At 50.9% G+C, this 21,288-nt stretch overlaps 1 protein-coding gene and 1 pseudogene across 1 annotated transcript; one reads left to right on the forward strand and one right to left on the reverse strand.

Moving 5' to 3' along the window:
• LOC113249712 (uncharacterized protein CXorf49 homolog) lies at window positions 1–3,676 on the reverse strand. The gene is made up of 6 exons (XM_044381019.2): window positions 2,417–3,676; window positions 1,606–1,756; window positions 1,201–1,389; window positions 987–1,066; window positions 675–720; window positions 1–41 (listed from the first exon to the last, which is right to left on the reverse strand). The coding sequence occupies exons 1-6, from the start codon at window positions 3,674–3,676 to the stop codon at window positions 1–3; spliced, it is 1,767 nt and encodes a 588-aa protein (XP_044236954.2).
• The window catches only part of LOC113245634 (insulin-like growth factor-binding protein 5), a 27,361-nt pseudogene continuing 9,747 nt past the window's right edge, over window positions 3,675–21,288 (forward strand).

Raw genomic sequence — 21,288 nt, forward strand, 5'->3', positions numbered from 1 at the left:
TCAAAGGCTCTGGAACTTGTCAGTCAGGGACTGCATGGCCGCTGAAACAGAGACAGGCGTAAGCAGGCCCTCCAGACACGGGGTGGGGGGTGGGGGGGGTAGAAGCCCATCCCCCTGTCCCCGTGGGGAAGCGCCTAGCCCTGCAACCTGAAACCCCCTCCAGCCCCTATCCAAAGAGCCCCGGGCCTGCCTCACTCACCCACCACCTCAATGAAATATGGACATGTCCTCCAAGGGAACCAAAAGTGCCAGTGCTTCTCAAGCTTTGGGGCACATCGGAATCATTCAGACGTGACCAACCAACACCCGTGCGCGCGCGCACACACACACACACACACGCGTGCGCCTCGCAGCCATACCAAGGAGCAGTTACAGGGAAAATCAAGGAGGCATCTGTAAACGTCCTAGTAGAGGGACACCTCTGGGACCTGTTCCCGCTGGCACACTGCGCACGCAGTCGCGGCAGGACTTTCCCGATTGTGCACACATGGAGCCGCACACACACAGCAGGCTCCAGGGCCAGGCCTGCTGGGTTCTCCTCCCCACAGGAATGTTGGTCCCTGGGAGGCCCCTGCACCTGCAGCCCATGCCGGCTTCTGCACTGAGGACCCCCTCGTCCACCACCCCCCCACCTGCGTCTGCCCAACCCGGCCCCAGCCAGAGGGTCCTCATACCAAGCTGCTCCTTCAGGTCGTCTATTTCTCTCTGTAGCACGACACACTAGGGCAGCAGACAGCAGAGAGAGAGAAACGATTAGTATCCTCTGGCTTCCTCTCTCCTCCGCCTCCCCCTCTCCCACAGGCACTACATCCCCAGGCCCAGTGGCCAAACCCGCACAGGCTCCTCAGGGGAAAGGAGGCGCCTTCGCTTTGTGGGGAGCAGACGGGCCGGGGGCGGGGGGGAAGGCACCTACGTCAGTCTAGCCCAGACCCGGATCCCGCCCTCTAGTTTGGGCCTGCATTTCTAGGAGCCACAGGAAGCATTACCCGAGGACAGCCCTGGGCGCCAGCTGGTGGCAGCTGCTGCCTCTCTGGCCTTGGGGTGTGGTCAAGCGGCTCCTGGTCACCTGAAAGGGAAAGAACTTCAAATCCAGCTTCCAAGGCCCCCAGGGAGGGGCAAAGGGCCTCAGCAGGGTCCAACGTGAGGCAGCACCACCCTCTGCTGGCAACAAGTGGCCGCTGCTCTGCCAGCAGCTCCAACCTTGTCTCTGGGCCCGTCCCCCCTTGTCCCCCAGGGGCAGCCCATCCTTGAAGGTGGTCCCCAGGGACTGTGGCTCTGGCTTGGACTCTCCCAGAGCTGCAGCCACAGCCAGCCCCTGGGACGAGCAATGGGGCCCAACAGGACTGAACAGAAGAAAGGCTCTGTTCTGCTGAAAGTCTATGTCCAGAGCTACACGTTGGGACACGGCCACGCATCACCCCTGCTGCACAAACCCCACCTGGGGGACGATGTGGCTTCAGGAGACCCCGTTTCCTTGGGAGAAGCTTCCCCAGGGAGGCCTGGAGGTGGGGACCAAAGCTGAGCCCCGAGCAGAGCCAGAGCCAGAGCCAGTTTTCCCTCCTCATCTCCTCTCGCCTGCACTCCCATGACACCCCCAAGACTCACTGGAGGGCGCAGGCACTCTGGGCAGGACGTTTCCCTGGCTCGGGGCCAAGGGCTCTGAGCCTCCTGGAACTTGGGGGGCTCTGGTGTAGAGGTCGCCCCTGCTGCATTCTCCACGGCGCATGACCAAACAAGATGGCTCTGGCCTCTGTGTTGGAAGTTAAAAGAAAAATTTCTCACCCATCTGGACTTGGGATGTGGGGTGTTCGTGTGTGCGTGTATGGTGTGTGTAGGTGTGCACACGTGTGCGTGTAGGAGCTGGGGTGAGTCAGGGAATAGGGAAGGGAACTCAGAGGCTGGTCTGGCTGGCGCTTCCTCCCTCAGTCAGCCCCGGGCCAGGGGGCAGAGCTGGGCCAGGGAGAAGAGTAGGGCACTGACAAAGCCCAGGCTCCCTGCAAGGAAGGCTTGGGGACCAGCCAGGAAGTAGGAACCAGGAAGCCGATGAGTCTAAAGATGGAAGGTTCGTGGTCCAAACTTTGAAGGGGTTCCTGGCTTCCAATCAGCGACCAGCCCTCCCCTCCCTTCATCCCGGGCCTCTCTCGGGGGAGGAGGCAGGAAACGTGCCAAGGGTCCAGAATGGTGCCGGGCACACACCGCGTGGTACCCGAGGTTAATATCTGCCCCTGTGAAAATGACCCACGACCCGATCTGGCATCCCGGTGATCCCAGTGACCCCGGGGCACCCATGGCAACCCCTGAATTAGGGACAGAGGGAGCATTGGTGAAGAAGTGCGCGGAGGGGGAGGGGGAGGGGGAGGGGTGGGGAGGAGGGGGGCCCCTCCCCCGGAGAGGAGGAGCAGGGGGGTCTACTCACTTGGCCCTTGGGGAACGCGTCTCTGTTTGAGTCACTGCCTTCTCCTGCGACCGCCATCAGCTCTGCCTCCCGAGCCCTCCTGGCCGCAGATTTCTTCCCGGAGCCCATGTGCTTGGACTGTTTGGTTCCCGAAGGGAACAGGGCATAGCTCTTCGACCTCCCAAGCAGCGGGACACCGGAGATTGGGGGGAAGGTGGCTGGTTCCAGAGGATCTGCCGAGACTCTCTGCCCCCAGGAAGGAAAGCTTTTCCCCGAGGCCACTTTGGAGGCCTCCCCTAGGGTTTTCTTCTCCTGGGCCACCTTCCTCCTAGAGGTGGCCCCGGGCAGGCCGCCTGCAGCAGCAACAGCAGCAGCTCCCTGGTAGCTGGGCCTGCTCTCCCCCTTCCCCCAGACCACGCTTTGCATTTTCTTAGAGCGGGAGATGTCCAGCTCGCCAAAGGCCTGCCTCTCCACAAGCGAAGTGAATCCGCGGGGAGCCGAGGTCAGGAAGGAGCCTAGCGTGTGAAGGAAATTCTCCCTGACGTGGATATTCGAGTGTCTCGGTGTGTCCCCGCGATCCTCGGGGCTGCTGGGCTTGGCCTGGCCTCCTTCTTTGGAGCGAATGCTCACCCTCATCGGCTGTATCTCACTGAACTCATCTGAAGACTCGGGGTCGGAAGGCTGCACGCCCGGGCCTTTGGCGGCCGCCGAGCGCCGCCGGCGATCCACCCTGACGTTCGACCTGCTCTTAGCGCCTCTCTTCGGGGTTCCCCAGGCTCGGCCTCCCTCGGGCCCACCGACGTGCGGCGGGGCGGCGGAAGGCGGCTGCGACTCCACGCGGCCCAGGGCGAGCGCGCCTCGCCCGCCGGGCCCTGCCTCTAAGCCCGCCCAACCGCCCGACGCTGCCGCGGCGCCGCCCTCCGGGGACCGGTTTCTCCGCAGGCCCAGGGCATCGCGGTCGGCCAGCTGCTGCACGATGTCCGCCGCGGACTCGTCAGCCACGTGCGACGCGTAGGCCGGGCCGTCCCCCTTGTGGTCGGCCGGGGAGCCGGGGCGGCCTACGCGGCCCCACAGCACCGGCCCTCCCGCTTCCAGCACTTCCCGCTCGGACTCGGCGTCTGGGAACCCACCCTCGCCCTCGCCGCTGCGCGGCGGCCCTGCATCCACACCTAGCGCCGGTGCCCGCGGGGGCCCGGGGCCGGCGGGGCGGGCGCCGGACTGCTCCCCGCCCTCCGGGCCGAAGCCCGCTCCCGAGACAGGCACCTCATCGGGAGCGCTCATGCCGTCGAGGCCGGGCAGCCGCGGTTCGAGGGAGAAGATCGCTCTGGTCCCGGCGCCACAGGCGAGAGGGGAGAGGCCCGAGGCGCGAGGCGAAGGTGCGTGACTTGCGGCCGTAGTAGCTCGGCGTGCCGTAGACGATGGCACTCACCACAGGCTCCGCGTCACGCGGTGTGGCGTTTCACCGCACGAGATCGCCTCAAACAACGCGTGGCTTGCGTGTGCCTCAGACGTTAAGGTCTCGGCCATCTCATTGGTCCGGCCCCCGCCAACCAGCGCACCCCTTGTTTGCCCGCCTCTCGAGGCTCTAACCAATAGGGTCGAAGGTCCTTGGTTTCCCTAGGAGTAGGTCTGGGTGTCTGTGTGTGGCAGTTGGAGAGGTTGACCCGCTGTTCTGGTCCCGCCTTCCCTGGCCTGGACTCTGCTTTACTGTGCAGTCATGGCTCTGAGCTGCTGTCTCCCCATCCGCAGAACAGGGTGGCGGGCACCTGTCTCCAGGGTCTTGGGGACAGAAGGTCGGGACACTGGTGAGGCACATCGTGCACAGAGGATTCGCCAGCCTCTGTTCCACAGCAGCACTTAGGACCCAATGGCAAGGGCATGGGAACCCTCAGGCAATGATTGGAGGGCGGGTGGCATACGCGTACCCCGCAAAGGGCCGGAGAGCAAACGTTGTCGTTTCCTTATGTGGAGATTTTAGAGTATTCCCACTATTTCCCATCACCAACATCAGCGTGTGTACAGCTACCCAGACTCACACACACACACACCCACATCCCAAGTGCAGATGATGGGTGAGAAATTTTAACTTCCAACACAGAGGCCAGGGCCATCTTGTTCGGGCATGCATCCTAGAGAATGCAGCAGGGGCGACCTCAACACCAGAGCCCCCCAGGTTCCAGGAGGCTCAGAGCCCTTGGCCCCGAGCCAGGGAGACGTCCTGCCCAGAGTGCCTGCGCCCTCCAGTGAGTCTTGGGGGTGTCACGGGAGTGCAGGCGAGAGGAGATGAGGAGGGAAACCTCTGGCTCTGGCTCTGGCTCTACTCGGGACTCAGCTTTGGTCCCCACCTCCCCACGTTCCTGGGGAAGCTTCTCCCAAGGAAACGGGGTCTCCTGAAGCCACATCGTCCCCCAGGTGGGGTTTGTGCAGCAGGGGTGATGCGTGGCCGTGGCCCAACGTGTAGCTCTGGACATAGACTTTCAGCAGAACAGAGCCTTTCTTCTGTTCAGTCCTGTTGGGCCCCGTTGCTCGTCCCAGGGGCTGGCTGTGGCTGCAGCTCTGGGAGAGTCCAAGCCAGAGCCACAGTCCCTGGGGACCACCTTCAAGGATGGGCTGCCCCTGGGGGACAAGGGGGGACGGGCCCAGAGACAAGGTTGGAGCTGCTGGCAGAGCAGGGGCCACTTGTTGCCAGCAGAGGGTGGTGCTGCCTCACGTTGGACCCTGCTGAGGCCCTTTGCGCCTCCCTGGGGGCCTTGGAAGCTGGATTTGAAGTTCTTTCCCTTTCAGGTGACCTGGAGCCGCTTGACCACACCCCAAGGCCAGAGAGGCAGCAGCTGCCACCAGCTGGCGCCCAGGGCTGTCCTCGGGTAATGCTTCCTGTGGCTCCTAGAAATGCAGGCCCAAACTAGAGGGCGGGATCCGGGTCTGGGCTGGACTGACATAGGTGCCTCCCCCCCCCCCCCGGCCCGTCTGCTCCCCACAAAGCGAAGGCGCCTCCTTTCCCCTGAGGAGCCTGTGCGGGTTTGGCCACTGGGCCTGGGGATGTAGTGCCTGTGGGAGAGGGGGAGGCGGAGGAGAGAGGAAGCCAGAGGATACTAATCGTTTCTCTCTCTCTGCTGTCTGCTGCCCTAGTGTGTCGTGCTACAGAGAGAAATAGACGACCTGAAGGAGCAGCTTGGTATGAGGACCCTCTGGCTGGGGCCGGGTTGGGCAGACGCAGGTGGGGGGGGGCGGACGAGGGGGTCCTCAGTGCAGAAGCTGGCATGGGCTGCAGGTGCAGGGGCCTCCCAGGGACCAACATTCCTGTGGGGAGGAGAACCCAGCAGGCCTGGCCCTGGAGCCTGCTGTGTGTGTGCGGCTCCATGTGTGCACAATCGGGAAAGTCCTGCCGCGACTGCGTGCGCAGTGTGCCAGCGGGAACAGGTCCCAGAGGTGTCCCTCTACTAGGACGTTTACAGATGCCTCCTTGATTTTCCCTGTAACTGCTCCTTGGTATGGCTGCGAGGCGCACGCGTGTGTGTGTGTGTGTGTGCGCGCGCGCACGCGTGTTGGTTGGTCACGTCTGAATGATTCCGATGTGCCCCAAAGCTTGAGAAGCACTGGCACGTTTGGTTCCCTTGGAGGACATGTCCATATTTCATTGAGGTGGTGGGTGAGTGAGGCAGGCCCGGGGCTCTTGGGATAGGGGCTGGAGGGGGTTTCAGGTTGCAGGGCTAGGCGCTTCCCCACGGGGACAGGGGGATGAGCTTCTACCCCGCCACCCCCCACCCCGTGTCTGGAGGGCCTGCTTACGCCTGTCTCTGTTTCAGCGGCCATGCAGTCCCTGACTGACAAGTTCCAGAGCCTTTGAAGTGAGTGTTACACACACCATTCCCCTTCCCACAGTCGCGGCTGTTGGGCTGGGCGGGGGGCTGGCCCTGGCCTGCTGTTCTTCCCTGACCCTGCTCTGTCTGACAGGTTGAGCCCAGCATCGCTGTGCAAGAGGAGCAGCTGGTGCCTTTGGAGCCAGGGAGCTGTGGCCAAGCCGGGTCCCTCCTGTTCGACCTCAGCCGAGGCTTCCTCTCCCTGTTCTTTTGCCCCTCTCCACCCCAGTTCACAGCAGTTTCAAATTAAAGTACCTCTCAGGCCTGTGGTCTGCCTTGTCTGTGGGGTGGGGGGGCTGGGCCAGGGGTCGGGAGGAGTGGGAGGGGCGGGGCGGGGCGGGGCGGGGAGCTGCTCCATGTCACAGCCTTTTCCAGAAGAGGACCTCTGGGGTCGAGTGGTAGGCCTTCTCCTTGTGGGGAGCGTGGGCTACGAGCCCTGCGGTCCGGCCCCCAGGGTGCCCCGGCCTCTCGGATCTGAGTGGGCTCTGCCTGGCCACCTGAGCCTTTGCTCCCTTTCCCCCTGCAGGCCCCCTTCAGGTTCTCCCCTCATCTCCCCTTCTTTTTGGGCCTCGGGCTTCCCCTTCATCTCCGTTCTCCCCCCTGCCCCTTCAGCAGGAACCCAGGACCCCTTCCAGAGCCGCAGTCCCTCTTCCCTTCCCTCCTTGGGATCGCTGACCTGCTGCTCCGGGCCCCCCTGCTCTGCTGTCTGAGTGCCCTCTCGATCACTCCCGTGGCTTTCCCTCGCTGGCCTGCCCTGCCCCTGTGCTTCAGCTGGCGTTTAAGAGCAGAGTTGGGCTCCTGTCGCCCCTTCCTGGGCCCAGTCCCCTCTGCGGAGTCCTTCCCTCCCTCTGGTGCCAGCGCGCGCAAGGACCACTGGCCCGGGGACTGGCGCATCCTCCCTCTCTCCCCTTGAACCCTGGGCCTTGATGCTCCGTTTCCAATCGCGTCACTTCTCCCTCCTTGGGTTCGGTGGTGGGGTGGAGGCAGAAGTCAGAGCCCAGTGGGGTGCAGAGCCGGGGCGGTGGGAGGTACAGGGAACAGGGCGGAAAAGCTCGGGTTAGTCTCTGGGCTGGAGGTGGGCGCAATGAGGCTAGTGGGGGCTCTGGGCCAACCTGGGGCAGACTGCCCACCAGTAGCCAGAAATGGGTGGTCCAGCCATCGGAGCTCTCCCGTCCCTCCTGTCCAAGCCACCTCACCCCCCTCCTCCGTCCTGGTCGTCCCCGGACCCTTGGTAGGAAAGTGACCATCCGTTTCTACGGCAAGGGTGCGTGATGGGTTTCGATGTGCCTGCGTGGTCCCCTGCCAGTGCTGTTCGCCCACCAGCAGGACCCAGGTTTTTCTGGAAACAATATTTGGTGTCCCGGCTCAGGCTCTCTGTCCCTTCAGGTCACAGGAGATTTAGTCTGAATTCCGTGCTCTGTTTCCCCCTCGCTGACGGTGGGTGGGGTTGGGATGGCTTCCTTCCTTCAGCCAGGACCCAGGGCTGTGCTGGCCTGAGGCTCAGAGGGACGGATCTGTGTGTGAGTGAGGTGAGGGTCGCTTCTGCCAGACCAGATACCCTTCCCGAGAGACCCAGGTGTTTTGTGCCCAGAAGTGGGGGTGGGGGTCTATGGTCCCCAGAACAGTCAAGGTTGTTGTGTGCACCTGTGTGTGTGTGTGTGTGTGTGTGTGTGTGTGTGTGTGAGTGTGAATTCAATCAATCGGGGATAATCTCCCTTGAGGGAGAGAGATGTGATTCAGGGAGTAAAGGGAGTGGAGACTGTGGTCAAGAACTGGCAAGATACTGAATGAGCAGAAGCAAGGGGTGGATCTACTTTTCAGGGGGTGCTGTTAAATGCCTAAAACTGGGGGGTAAGGACGTGCAAGTCCCAGACCCCTGGACAGGGTGTGGGAAGGCTCAATGTCGGGAGCCCCTGGAGGAGACCATGGGTCCTATTCTGTGATCCTCGGAGCTCTGACCCCTCCCGTGTGCGTTGGAGGAAGGACAGTGTGGGAGGGAAGGCTACCTCAGAGTGGCTGGGACAGGCCTCATCTTAGCAGCAGGGAGCTCGCTCAGGAGTCTGCTCTGCCAGGAGCTAACGGGGACAGGGGCAGGACGGGCGCGGTGAGGGTGGGAAGTAGAGGTTGGATTCCCCAACAGAAAATTGGGCCAAGTTGGTTCCCCCTTCCCCCCTATTCTCAGCCTGCCTTCCTTCAGGCCCCTGTGCCATGAACTCAGGTGGCCAGACCATCACGCATGGGGTGGGACAAGCACAGACCTCCGCCTTGAAGAGAACATTCGTGGGACTCAGCCCTTCCCCTCCAAACCCCTCACTTGAGAAGGTGGGCTTGGTTGCTGAGGCTCTGGCCTTCACCCGGACCCTGTGGTTCTGTCCTGGCGGGGTAACACGGTGGGCCGTCTTCTGAGTGAATGGGTTTGGCGGAGACCTTCTGGCTGGGGTGTCTGGGGGCAGACACGTGGGCAAGTTGTGACTGGGGAGAAATCCAGCACCGACCCTGCCTTGGGGGCACAGTGCCGTGGTGAGCAGCGTGAGGAAGGGAAGAAGGGGACTGGGGAGGGCCTGGTCACAATCCTGGCTGACTAGTTTTGCTGGCCTCCCTTCCCTCCCCTGAGCACACAACCTCTGTTCCATATTCAGACGACGTAGTCCACAGTCATGTTGCTGTAAACACATACGTCACGGGCTGTGGCTCGTCTCCTTCCCGTCCCATCAGGAAGTAAGTGGCAGACGGTGAGGCACAGATTAAAGGGGTGCATGTGGGTCCCAGGGGAAAGGAAGAGGTGGGTCCCCTGCCCTAATTTAGTGTGCCTCTTTTGCCTTCCCCCTCACGCGTCCTCTCCAGCCTGGGAGGGAGTGGTGGCTGGCCTGGGGAGCCCTAGGCCCCGTCCTGCCTCATTCTGCTGCCTGCCCAGCTCCCAGGCAGATGGCTCCCTCTCCACCACCTCCAGCCCCAGCCGCTGTGCGGCCACCACCACCGGCCAGCCTTTCTCTGCAGACCTTTGGGTGGGGGGTTGCGCGCACCCAAGGAGGGCAGGAGGAGGTGAGCACTGGAGACGGAGCTGGGCGTGGTGGGAGGAGGGATGGTCCCCAGAGTTGTCCACACCCTAACTCCTGGAATGGGCTCAGTATGTTACCTTGCACGGTGGTGGGGGGGGTGAAGGTTGCAGATGTAATTCTGGTTGCTTCTCAGCTGACCTTAAAGTGGGGAGACTCTCACCCATGTTTGCTGGGTTTGGCCGGCCCGCACATTGGGGGTGGCAGGGTGGCCCTGTGAGCTGTTACCTGCGTGTTCCCCCGGCGCACTACCCGCACGACTGGACGGTGCTCGGCGGCCCTGTGCTCCTGCCAGCTGGTAGCCTGGTAACTGCCACTCAGAGTAGAGAAGTTTAATAATAAGTTGAAAGCCTCCTTTTGCCCCATGCCAGTCACTCTTCCTCCTCAGTTCTCTCGAGGTGACTGCTGGCTTGACTTTTCCACTCTGTTTTAAAGGATAACAATCGCTATTTAGTAAGTAACCTTTACACGGATAGACAGGATAAATTACAGGAGAGTAAGTATTATATTTATGAGACACCATATGTATCCAATATTGTTAAAAGCTTACAATTAGATAAATGGATAGGGAGTGATCAGGCCATGTAACTACCACCCAGGTGAGGAATGGTACATTGCACCTCCGGAGGTGCCATATGCGTGCAGTCCTTTCTGTGAAGGGCACCAAGTGCAAAAGTTAAATGCCGAAGGATTTTCTTTCTTCTTTCTTTCTTTCTTTCTTTCTTTCTTTCTTTCTTTCTTTCTCTTTTCTTCTTTTGTTTATTTTAGGGGGATAGAGAGCAATAGTGCATGCGTGGGGGGAGGGGCAGAGGAGAGAATCTTCAAGCGGACTTCCCACTGAGTGCGCTGCCCATCACAGACTGGATCCTGCAACCCATGAGATTGTGACCTGAGGGGAAACCAAGAGTCCGACGCTTAACCAACTGAGCCACCCAGGCCCCACACAGGATTCCATTTCTGTGACATTCTCACATAGTCCAAACCATAGGGACAGAGAACAGATCAGTGGTTGCCAGTGTCTGGGTGTTGAGAGAAGGGGTTTAAGTATGAGAACATGATGGGTTTTGGCAGGCGATGAAAGATTTTGTAGTTTGATTGTGGTTGTGGTTCCCTAACAGTATGAGTTTGTAAGGACTCATAGACCTTGATGTAAATTCTATCTCAATAATCGAATTAAAAAGATTTGTTTGAAAAGTACATCATGAATGGATATTGATAGTTAACTAATTATTTTTTCTGAATTTGAGTGTCATAATTTTGTTTTTTACTGTCTGTATGATCTATATATTGCTCAGAGTGGGATGTTGAAATCCTGTACTATTTTTGTTGCTGTCTAACAGATCTGTTAGATCTGTTAGTATTTGCTCAATATATATTGAGCTCCACCTGAAGAAGTAAAACAGTAAGAAACATAAAGGAATTAACTGATAACAATATAATAATAGTAAGGACTTTAACACCTTACTTACACAATGGACAGATGATCCAAACAGAACAAGAAGGAAATAATGGCTTCGAATGACCCCCTGGAATAGATGGATTTAACAGATAGAGTCAAAACATTCCATCCTAAAATGAGAGTATGCATTCTTTTCAAGTCCACATGGAGCATTCTTCAGAATTGATCACATATTAGCCCATAAAACAAACCTCAACAAATTCACAAAGATTGAAATCATACCATGCATATTTCCTGACCTCAGTGCTATAAAACTAGCAGTCAAACACAATAAAATGTCTATATAGACAACAGATACTTGGAAGTTAAATAATATGCTACTAAACGATGAATGGGTCAACCAGGAGATCAATGAAGACATAAGAAAGTATATGAAACAAATGAAAATGAAAACAGAATGGTCTAAAACCTCTGGGATGCAGCACAAGTGATCCTAAGGGGGAAGTTGAGGGCTTACCTCAAGAAGGAAGAAAAATCTCAAACAACATAACCTTGCACCTAAAAGAGTTAGTAAAAGAACAACAAACAATCTAAGACCAGGAGAAGGAGGGGGCGCCTGGGTGGCTCAGTTGGCTGGACATCTACCTTTGGCTAGGGTCATGATCCTGGAGTCCTGGGATTGAGCCCTGCATCAGGCTCCCTGCTCAGTGGGGAGTCTGCTTCTCCCTCTCCCCCCAGTTGTGCTCTCGCTCTCTCTTTCTGTCTCAAATAAATGAACAAAATCTTTTAAAAAATAGAAAATAAAACCAGGAGAAGGAAAGAAATAATAGAGATCAGAGTGGAAATAAATGATATGGTAACTGAAAAAAAAAATCCAAAAGAATTGATTGATGAAACCAGTAATTTGTTCCTTGAAAAACTTAATAAACTTGATAACCTCTAGCCAGTCTTATCATGAAAAAGAGGACTCAAATAAATAAAATCACAAACGAGAGAGGAGAAATGACCAACACCACAGAAACACAAACAATTAGAAGAGAATATTATGAAAAACTATGCCAACAAAATGGACAACCTAGAATAAATGGATAAATTCCCAGAGACATGTAAACTACCAAAACTGAAACAGGAGGAAATAGAAAATTTGAACAGACTGATAAGCAGGAAAGAAATTGAGTTAGTAATCAAAAAACTCCCAAAAAACCAAAGTTCAGGAGCAGAAGTCCTCACAGGCAAATTCTACCAAACATTTAAAGAAGAATTAATACCTATTCTTCTCAAACTATTCCAAAAAGGAAGGAAAACTTCCAAATTCATTCTATGAGGCCAGAATTACCCTGATACTAAAACCAGATAAAGATGCCACCGTAAAAGAGAACTACAGGTAATACCCTTAATGAACATAGATGAAGAAATTCTCAATAAAATACTAGCAGACCAAATTGAACAATACATTAAATAAATCATTCACCACCATCAAGTGGGGTTTATTCCTGGGTTGCAAGAATGGTTCAATACTCACAAATCAATGTGATACATCACATCAGTAGGAGAAAAGATAAGAACCATGTGATCGTTTTAATAGATGCCAAAAATCTTTTGACAAAGTACAACATCCATTCGTGATAAAAACCCTCAACAAAGTAAGTTTAGAGGGAACATAACTCAATGTAATAAAGACCATATATGAAAAACTCACAGCTAACATCATCCTTAATAGGGAATATCTGAGAACTTTTCCCCTAAGGTCAGGAACAAGACAGGATGTCCATTCTCACCACTTTGTTCAACATAGTACTGGAAATCCTATCCACAGCAATCAGACAACACAAAGAAATAAAAGGCATCCAAACTGGTAAGGAAGAAGTGAAGCTTTCACTATTTTTAGATGATATGATACTATATATAGAAAAGCTGAGGGGCGCCTGGGTGGCTCAGCCGGTGAAGCATCTGACTTCAGCTCAGGTCATGATCTCAGGGTCCTGGGATCAAGCCCTGTGCGGGACTCGGCACTCAGTGAGGAGTCCGCTTGTCCCTTTCCCCCTCCACCCACTTGGGCATGCTCCCTCTTTCTCAAATAAATAAATAAAATCTTAAAAAGAAGAAAACCCAAAAGACTCCACCAAAAAGCTACTAAACCAATACATGAATTCAGTAAAGTCTCAGGATACAAAATCAATGTACAGAAATCTGTTGCATTTTTATACACCAATAATGGTGCAGCAACAGGAGAAATTAAGGAGACATCCCATTTATATTTGCAACCAAAATAAGATACCTAGAAATAAACCTAACCAAAGAGGTGAAAGACCTACACTCTGAAAACTGTAAAACACTGATGAAAGAAATCGAAAACAACAGAAGAAAACGGAAAGACATTCCACGCTCATGGATTGGAAAAACAAACATTGTTAAAATGTCTATACTACCCAAAGCAATCTATACATTCAATGCAATCCCTATCAAAATACCAGTAGCACTTTTCACAGAACTAGAACAATCCTAAAATTTGTATGCAATCCCAAAGACCCTTAATACCAAAGCAATCTTGGAAAAGAAAAGGAACCCTGGAGGCATCACAATTTTGAACTTCAAGTTATATTATAAAACTGTAGTAATCAAAGCAGTATGGTACTTGCACAAAAATAGATCAATGGAGCAGAATAGAAAACCCAGGAATAAACCCTCAATTTCATGGTCAATTAATCTTTAACAAAGCAGGAAAGAATATTCAATGGGAAAAAGACAGTCTCTTCAACAAATGGTGTTGGGAAAACTGGACAGTAATATGCAAAAGAATGGAAGTGGACCACTTTCTCACATCATACACAAAAATAAATTCAAAATGGATTATACACCTAAGTGTGAGACCTAATACCATAAAAATCCTAGAAGAGAACACAGGGAGTAACTTCTGAAATTGGCTGTAGCAACTTTTTTTCTAGATAGGTCCCTTGAGGCAAGGGGAAAAAATACAAAAAAAAAAAAAACCCTATTAAGAATACATCTAAATAAAACGCTTGTGCACAGCAAAGGGAACAATCAACAAAACAAAAAGGCAACCTTTGGAATGGAAGAAGATATATGACATATCCAATAAAGGGTTAGTATCCAAAATACATAAGGAACTTATAAAACTCAACACCCCAAAAACAATTAATCCAGTTACGAAATGGGCAGAAGACATGAATAGACATTTTTTTCAAAGAAGACATCCAGATGGCCAACAGACAATGAAAAGACGCTCCACATCACAGATAATCAGGGGAATACAAATCAAAACCGTGATGAGATATCACCTCAGACCTGTTAGAATGGCTAAAATCAACAACACAGGAAATGCCCGGTGTTGGTGCGAGTGTGGAGAAAGGGGAAACCTCTTATACTGTTGGGGGGAATGCAAACTGGTGCAGCCACTCTAGAAAACAGTATGGAGGTTCCTCAAAAAGTTAAAAATCAAATTACCCTGCGATCCAGCAATTGCGCTACTACATACTTACCTAAAGAATAAAAAATGCTAATTCAAAGGGATACGTGTTCCCCTATGTTTATAATAGCATTGTCAACAGTAGCCAAATTATTGAAACAGCTTAAGTGTCCAGCAACTGATGAATGGATAAATAAGATACGGTATATTATACAATGGAATGTTATTCAGCCATTAAAAAGAATGAAATCTTGCCATTTGCAATGACATGGATGGAGCAAGAGAGTATTACGCTAAGCCAAATAAGTCAGTCAGAGAAGGACAGATACCATATGATTTCACTCATATGTGGAATTTAAGAAATAAAACCTATGAGCGAAGGGGAAATAAAAGAGAGAGAGAGAAAAAAAAAATCAAGAAACAGATTCTTAACTAGAGAGGACAAACTGATGGTTACCAGAAGGGAGGTGGGTGGGGTGATGTGTTTAGATGATGGGGATTAAGGAGTGCATGTGATGAGCACTGGGTGATGTATCAAAGTGTTGAATCACTATGTTGTACTCTCTAAACTAGTATTACACTATATGTTAACTAACTGGAATTTAAATAAAATCTTAAAAGAACAAAGAAGATTAAGAACTTGTACATCTCAACATCAAATAAAACAAAACAAAACAAAACAAAACCCAAACAATCCACTGAAAAAATGGGCAGAGGACATGAACAGACATTTATCCGAAGAAGACAAACAGGTGGCCAACAGACACATGAGAAGATGCCCAATATCATTCATCATCAGGGAAATGCAAATGAAAACCACAACGAACTATCACCCCATTCCTATCAAAATGGCTAAAAATCAAAAACACAAGAAACAGCAAGTGTTGGCAAGGATGCAGAGAAAAAGGGAACACTCTTGCACTGTTGGTAGTAACGCAAACCAGTGCAGCCACTGTGGAAAACAGTGCGGTGAGTCCTCAAAAAATTAAAAATAGAACTACCAGGGGCACCTGGGTGGTGCAGTCAGTTGAGTGTCTGACTCTTGGTTTTGGCTCATGTCATGATCTCGGGGTCATGAGGTGGAGCTCCCCGTCGGGCTCTGTGCTCAGCGCAGAGTCAGCTTGAGTTTCTCTCTCCCTCTCCCCCACCACCTCACTCTCTCTGTCTCTAAAATAAATAAATAAATAAATCTTTAAAAAAATATAGCTACCATAAATCTAGTAATTCCACCACTGGGTGTATACTCAAAGAGTACAAAAACACTAATTCAGAAAGATACATGCACCCCTATGTTTATAGCAGCATTATTTACAATCACCAAATTATGAAAGTAGCCCGAGTGTCCATCAATAGATGAATGGACAAAGAAGAGGTGGTACATACACACAGTGGAATATCACTCAGCCACAGTAAGAATGAAATCTTGCCAGTTGCAACAACGTGGATGGATCTAGAGATTACAGTCAGTCAGAGAAAGACAAATACCATACGATTTCACCAGTACGTGGAATTTAAGAAACAAAACAAATGATCAAAGCAAAAAGAAATACAAAATAACAGACTCTCTTTTTTTTTTTTTTTTAAGATTTTATTCATTTATTTAACAATAGAGAGAGAGACAGCCAGCGAGAGAGGGAATACAAGCAGGGGGAGTGGGAGAGGAAGAAGCAGGCTCCCAGCGGAGGAGCCCGATGTGGGGCTCGATCCCAGAACACCGGGATCATGCCCTGAGCCGAAGGCAGACGCTTAACGACTGCGCCACCCAGACGCCCCAACAGACTCTTAACTATAGAGAAGAAACTGATGATTACTGGAGGCGAGGTGGGGGGGGATGGGTGAAATAGGTGAATGGGACTAGGAGTGCCCTTACTGTGACGAGCACTGTGTGGTGTATAGAATTGTTGAATCAGGATATTGTACACCTGAAACTAATAGGACACTGTATGTTAACTATGCTGGAATAAAAATAAAAATAAAAATAAAAAGACCTGCTCATCCACCCTGGGAGGGTACAGAGGACACATATTTCGCCGCAACTGTAAGACATAAATTTGTGAGAAGGGCCCCAGAATCCTTAAAGAGCTGTGTAGGTCATAAATTACAATGGAAACTGCTGCCACTGAATTGGGAAACCTAAACGCAGTGGATGTTATTGGATCTAAGAGTGGCATGGGTCAAGGGGTGGCACTTATATACCGAAGACAAGGTGGGCAATGGTTACTGTAATGGGCTGCAGAGGCCAAGCAGCCATCAGAACAGTACAACTAGCAAGGTCTATGGCACTGGCTAGATGACCATGGTGTTACTAGGAATGAAATAGATGGGAAGTCTACTAAGTTCTTACTTGATTTGTAAAGTGGAAAAGTTCTAGGTCAAGTGAACAAGTATAATCTGAATCATAAAAACAGAGTCATAGACTCTTATTCAATTCCTGGATTTGAGCCCTTAAGTGAAGGGGAGGCTGGGTCCCCCTGAGAAAGGGTCCAGGTATACTGCCAAAAATTTTTACCATTAATCTTTTCCCCAGCCTCCCCCAAAGTGACCTTTTTACCAGGGTGACCACACGTTTGGGAAAAGGAAATAATCAGACCTTTTGGGGATGATTGGATATGGCCTTTGAATTGACTCTAATTCCAAGAGACCCAAAATGTCAATGTATTCTACTGGTCAGAATAGGGATTTATGAAGGTCAGATGATCAATGGAGTTTTAGCTCAGGTCCAACCCACTGTGGGTCCTGTGGTTCCCTGAATCCAACCTGTGGTTGTTTCCCCAGTTCTGGAATGCATAGTTGGAATAGACATACTCAGTAGCTGGTAGAATCCCTATGTCATTTCCCCGACCTGTGGAATGAGAGATATTATGAGGGGAAATGCCAAGCGGAAGCCACTAGAACTGCTTCTACGTAGGAAAATAGTAAGCCAAAAGCAATACTGCACAACTAGACACATTGCAAAGGTTAGTGCCACCATCAAAGACTTGAAGGATGCAGGCGTGGTGATTCCTACCACATCCCCCATTCGACCTGCCTGTGTAGCCTGGGCAGAAAAGCGGGTGGGTCTTGGAAAGTCATAGTGGATTATCATAACTTTAATCAGGTGATGACCCCAATTACGGCTACTACACCAGATACGAAGCCATTGCTTGAGCAAATTAGCACATCCCCTGGTGTATGGTACGCAGCTATTGATCTGCCAAATGCTTTTGTTTTTGTTTTTGTTTTTTTAAATCCATACCTGTTAGTAAAGACCACTAGAAGCAGTTTGTTTTCAGCCAGCAAGGCAAGCAATTCACCTTCAGTGTCTTACCTCAGGGATAAATCAGCTCTGCATCCCTATGTCATAATTCGGTTTGAAGGAATCTTGATTGCCTTTCCTTCCCACAAGACCTCACGCTGATCTGCTTACACGGATGACGTTATGCTGATCGGCTGGTGAACAGAAGTAGCCACTACTCTAGACCCACGGACTTATTGTCAGAGCGTGGAAATAAATCGGACAAAAATCAAGGGGTTTCTGCCTCAGTGAAATTTCTAGGGGTCCGGTTGCATGGGACACGTCAAGATAGTCCTTGTAAGGGGAAGGCTAAGTTGTTGGATCTGGTCCCTCCTACAATTAAAAAAGAGGCGTATCGCCTAGTGGGCCCGTTTGCGTTTTAGAAGCGACATATTCTGCATTTGAGTGTGGTACTCCGATCCGTTTACCGAGCCACCTGAAAAGCTGCTAGTTGAGAATGGGGCCCGAAGGAGAGGACGCTCTGCCGTGGGTCCAGGTTGCAATGCAAGCTGTTACGACACGTAGGCCATACGATCTGGGGGAATCCAACAGCGCTTGAAGTTTCAGTGGCAGACAGTGATGGTGTTTGGAGCCCTTGGCAGCTCGCTATAGGTGAATCAGAGTGTAGGCCTTTGGGATTTTGGAGAGAAGCCCTACCATCCTTTATGGACAACTACTGTTCGTTTGAGAGACAGCTTTTGGCTTGTTATTAGGGCTTAGCAGGGACTGAACACTTAACCATGCGCCACCAAGTTACTCTGCAACCTGAGCTGCCGATCATGAATTGAGCGTCTTATGTGCCAAGCCATTAGTTGGGCATGCCCAGCAGTAGGCCATTATCAAATGGTGTGCACTAGAATGGGATCAAGCAAGCCTTCAAGGCATACGTAAGTCACATAAAGAAGTGGCCCAATCGCCCATGGTCCCTACTCCTGCTCCACTCTCACCTCTCTCCCAGCATGCGCATATGGACTCATGGGCAGTCCCCCATAATAAGTTGAAAGAACACGGAGCATTTGGGCCTGGTTAACAAATGGTTCTGTATGATATGCAGACATCGCCAGAAAGTGGGCAGTTGTAGCACAATATCCCCTTTTGGGACATCTCTGAAAGATAGTGGTGAAGGAAATTGCTTCCAGTGGGAAGAATGTTGAGCAATGAACCTCGTTGTTCATTTTGTTTGGAGGAGAAAGGGCCAGACATACAACTACATACCAATTCATGGGCAATGGGCAATGGCTTGGCTGGATGGTCAGGGATTTGGAAAGAGCATAACTGGAAAAATTAGTGACAAGGAAATTTGGGGAAGAGGTACATGATAGACCTCTCTGGCCAGAAAAAAAAAATGCAGATATTTGTGTCCTGTGTGAATTCTAACTAAGGGATGAGCCCAGCAGAGGAGGATTTTAATAATCAAGTGGTCAGGATGGCCTGTTCTGTGCACTGCCAGTCTCTTCCTGCATCCACTTTGTTCATTTCCCAATAGGTTCGTGATGAAAGTGTTCATGGTGGCAGGGATGGTGATTACTCATAGGCTAAGTAACATGGACTTGCACTCACCACAGCCTACCTGGCTACAGCCTCTGCTGAATGCCCAATTTCTTGGTAGCAGAGACCAATATTGAGACCTGGTATGGCACTATTTAACGGGGTGATCAGCCAGTTACCCTGCAGAAGACTGGTTACATTGGACTGCTTCCATCATAAAAGGGACAACATTTTGTTCTTAGTGAAATAGACATTACTCTTGGTGTGATTTGTCTTCCTTGCATGCATTGCTCTGTCAAAACTTCCATCCATGGTCTTACAGACTGCTTTTTTCACCATCATAATATTCCTCATTGCTTCTGATCAAGGAATTCATTTCACAGCAAATGAAAGGGAGCAATGGGCCCATGTTCATGGAATTCACTGGTCTTTCCATATTCCCTGCCATCCTGAAACAGCTAGCTCACCTTTTGAAGTTACGGTGCCAGTTAGGTGGCAATACTTTGAAGGGCTGGGCAAGATTCTCCAGCATGTTATGTATGCCCTGAACCAGCATCCACTATATGGTACTGTTTCTCCCATAGCTAGGATCCCTGAATCTAGCAATCAAAATGTGGATGTGGGAGCGGCACCACTCACTATTAGCCCTAGTGTTCGCTTCCTCTCCTTGCAAACTTATTATCTCTGCTGGCCTAGTGGCCTTAGTTGCAAAAGGAAGAGTATTTCCACCAGGAGACCACAATGGGTCCGTTGAACTGGAAGTTAAGACTGACACGTGGTTGCTTTGGGCTCCTCATACCTCTGAACCAACAGGCAAAGAAAGAAGGAACTTTCTGTGCTGTCTAGGGTGGTTGATCCTGATCACTAAGGGGGAAAACTGGACTACTGCTCCACACTGGAGGCAAGGAAGAGTATGTCTGGAATACAGGTTATCCCTTGGGGTGTCTCTTAGTATTACCACACCTTGTGATTAAGTCAATGGAAAACTACAACAACCCAGTTCTGACAGGACTACTAATGACCCAGATCCTTCAGAAATGAAGTTTTCAGTCACCCAAATAAAGAACTACAACCAGCCAAGGAGCTTGCTGAGGGCGAACGGAATATGAAATGGGTAGCGGAAGAAGGTAGTTATCAATACTAGCTATGGGGGTTGCCTGAGTGGCTTAGTTGGTTAAGCGTCCGACTCTGGGTTTCAGCTCTGGTCATAATCTCAGGGTCCTGAGATTGAGCTCCTCATCTGACTCTGCATTCAGTATGGAGTCTGCTTGGGTTTCTCTCCCTCTCCCTCTCCCTCACACACTCTCTCTCAAATAAATATTTTAGAAATTTAAAAATAAATAAATAAATACCAGCTATGACCATGTGACCAGTTACAGAAATGAGCAGCAATGAGGACTGTAATTGTCATGAGTATTTTGTTATGAATATGTTTGTGTGTATATACACAAATATGTTTTAATACAACACACACGTTAATATGTGTCAACTTATCTATATATTAATGTATGGTAATACCTATATTTTATAATTATAATTATATTGTGTTGCTTATTTTTTTTAGAGAGGGAGAGGGGGAAGGGAGGGGCAGAGGGAGAGAAGAATCTTAAGTAGGCTCCATGCCCAACACAGAACCAGACGTGGGGCTTGATCTCACGACCTTGAGATCATGACCTGAGCCAAAACAAGAGTCAGACGCTTAAGTAACTTGGCCACCCAGGCATCCCTGTGATGGTTAATTTTATGTGTCAACTTGATTGGACCATGAGGTGCCCAGATATTTGGCCAAACATTATTCTGGGTGTTTCTATGAGGATGTTTTTGGATGAGGTTAACATTTAAATCTGTAGACTGAGTATAACAGGTCTCCCTCCCCAATGTGGGTAGGCCTCATGCAATCAGTAGAAGGTCTGAATAGAAAAAAAAAAAAAAAAAGGCTGCGCCTCCATTGAGTAAGATAATTCTTCCTGCTTGATTGCTTTTGAACTGAGACATTAGCATTTTCCTACCTTTGGCCTTGAAGTGAAATATTGGCTCTTCCTGGGTCTGGAGCCTGTCAGCTTTCAGATAGGAACTACAACTATGGCTCTCCTGGTTCTTGAGCCTTCTGACTTGGATTGGAACTAAACCATTGGCTCTCCTGGCTCTCCAACTTGCTGACTCACTCTGATTATTATGGGATTTGCCCACCTCCATAACAGTGTGATCCAATTCCTTATATAAATCTCCTTATAGGACACAAAGAAATGGGAAAAATTCCATTCTCACGGACTGGAAGAACAAAGATTGTTAAAATGTCTATACAATCCAAAGCAATCTAATACATTTAATGCAATCCCTATCAAAATGCCAACAGCATTTTTCATACAGTTAGAACAATCCTAAAATT

The sequence above is a fragment of the Ursus arctos genome, chromosome X (assembly GCF_023065955.2).
Source record: "Ursus arctos isolate Adak ecotype North America chromosome X, UrsArc2.0, whole genome shotgun sequence".
In the NCBI taxonomy this organism is placed as follows: Eukaryota; Metazoa; Chordata; class Mammalia; order Carnivora; family Ursidae; genus Ursus; species Ursus arctos.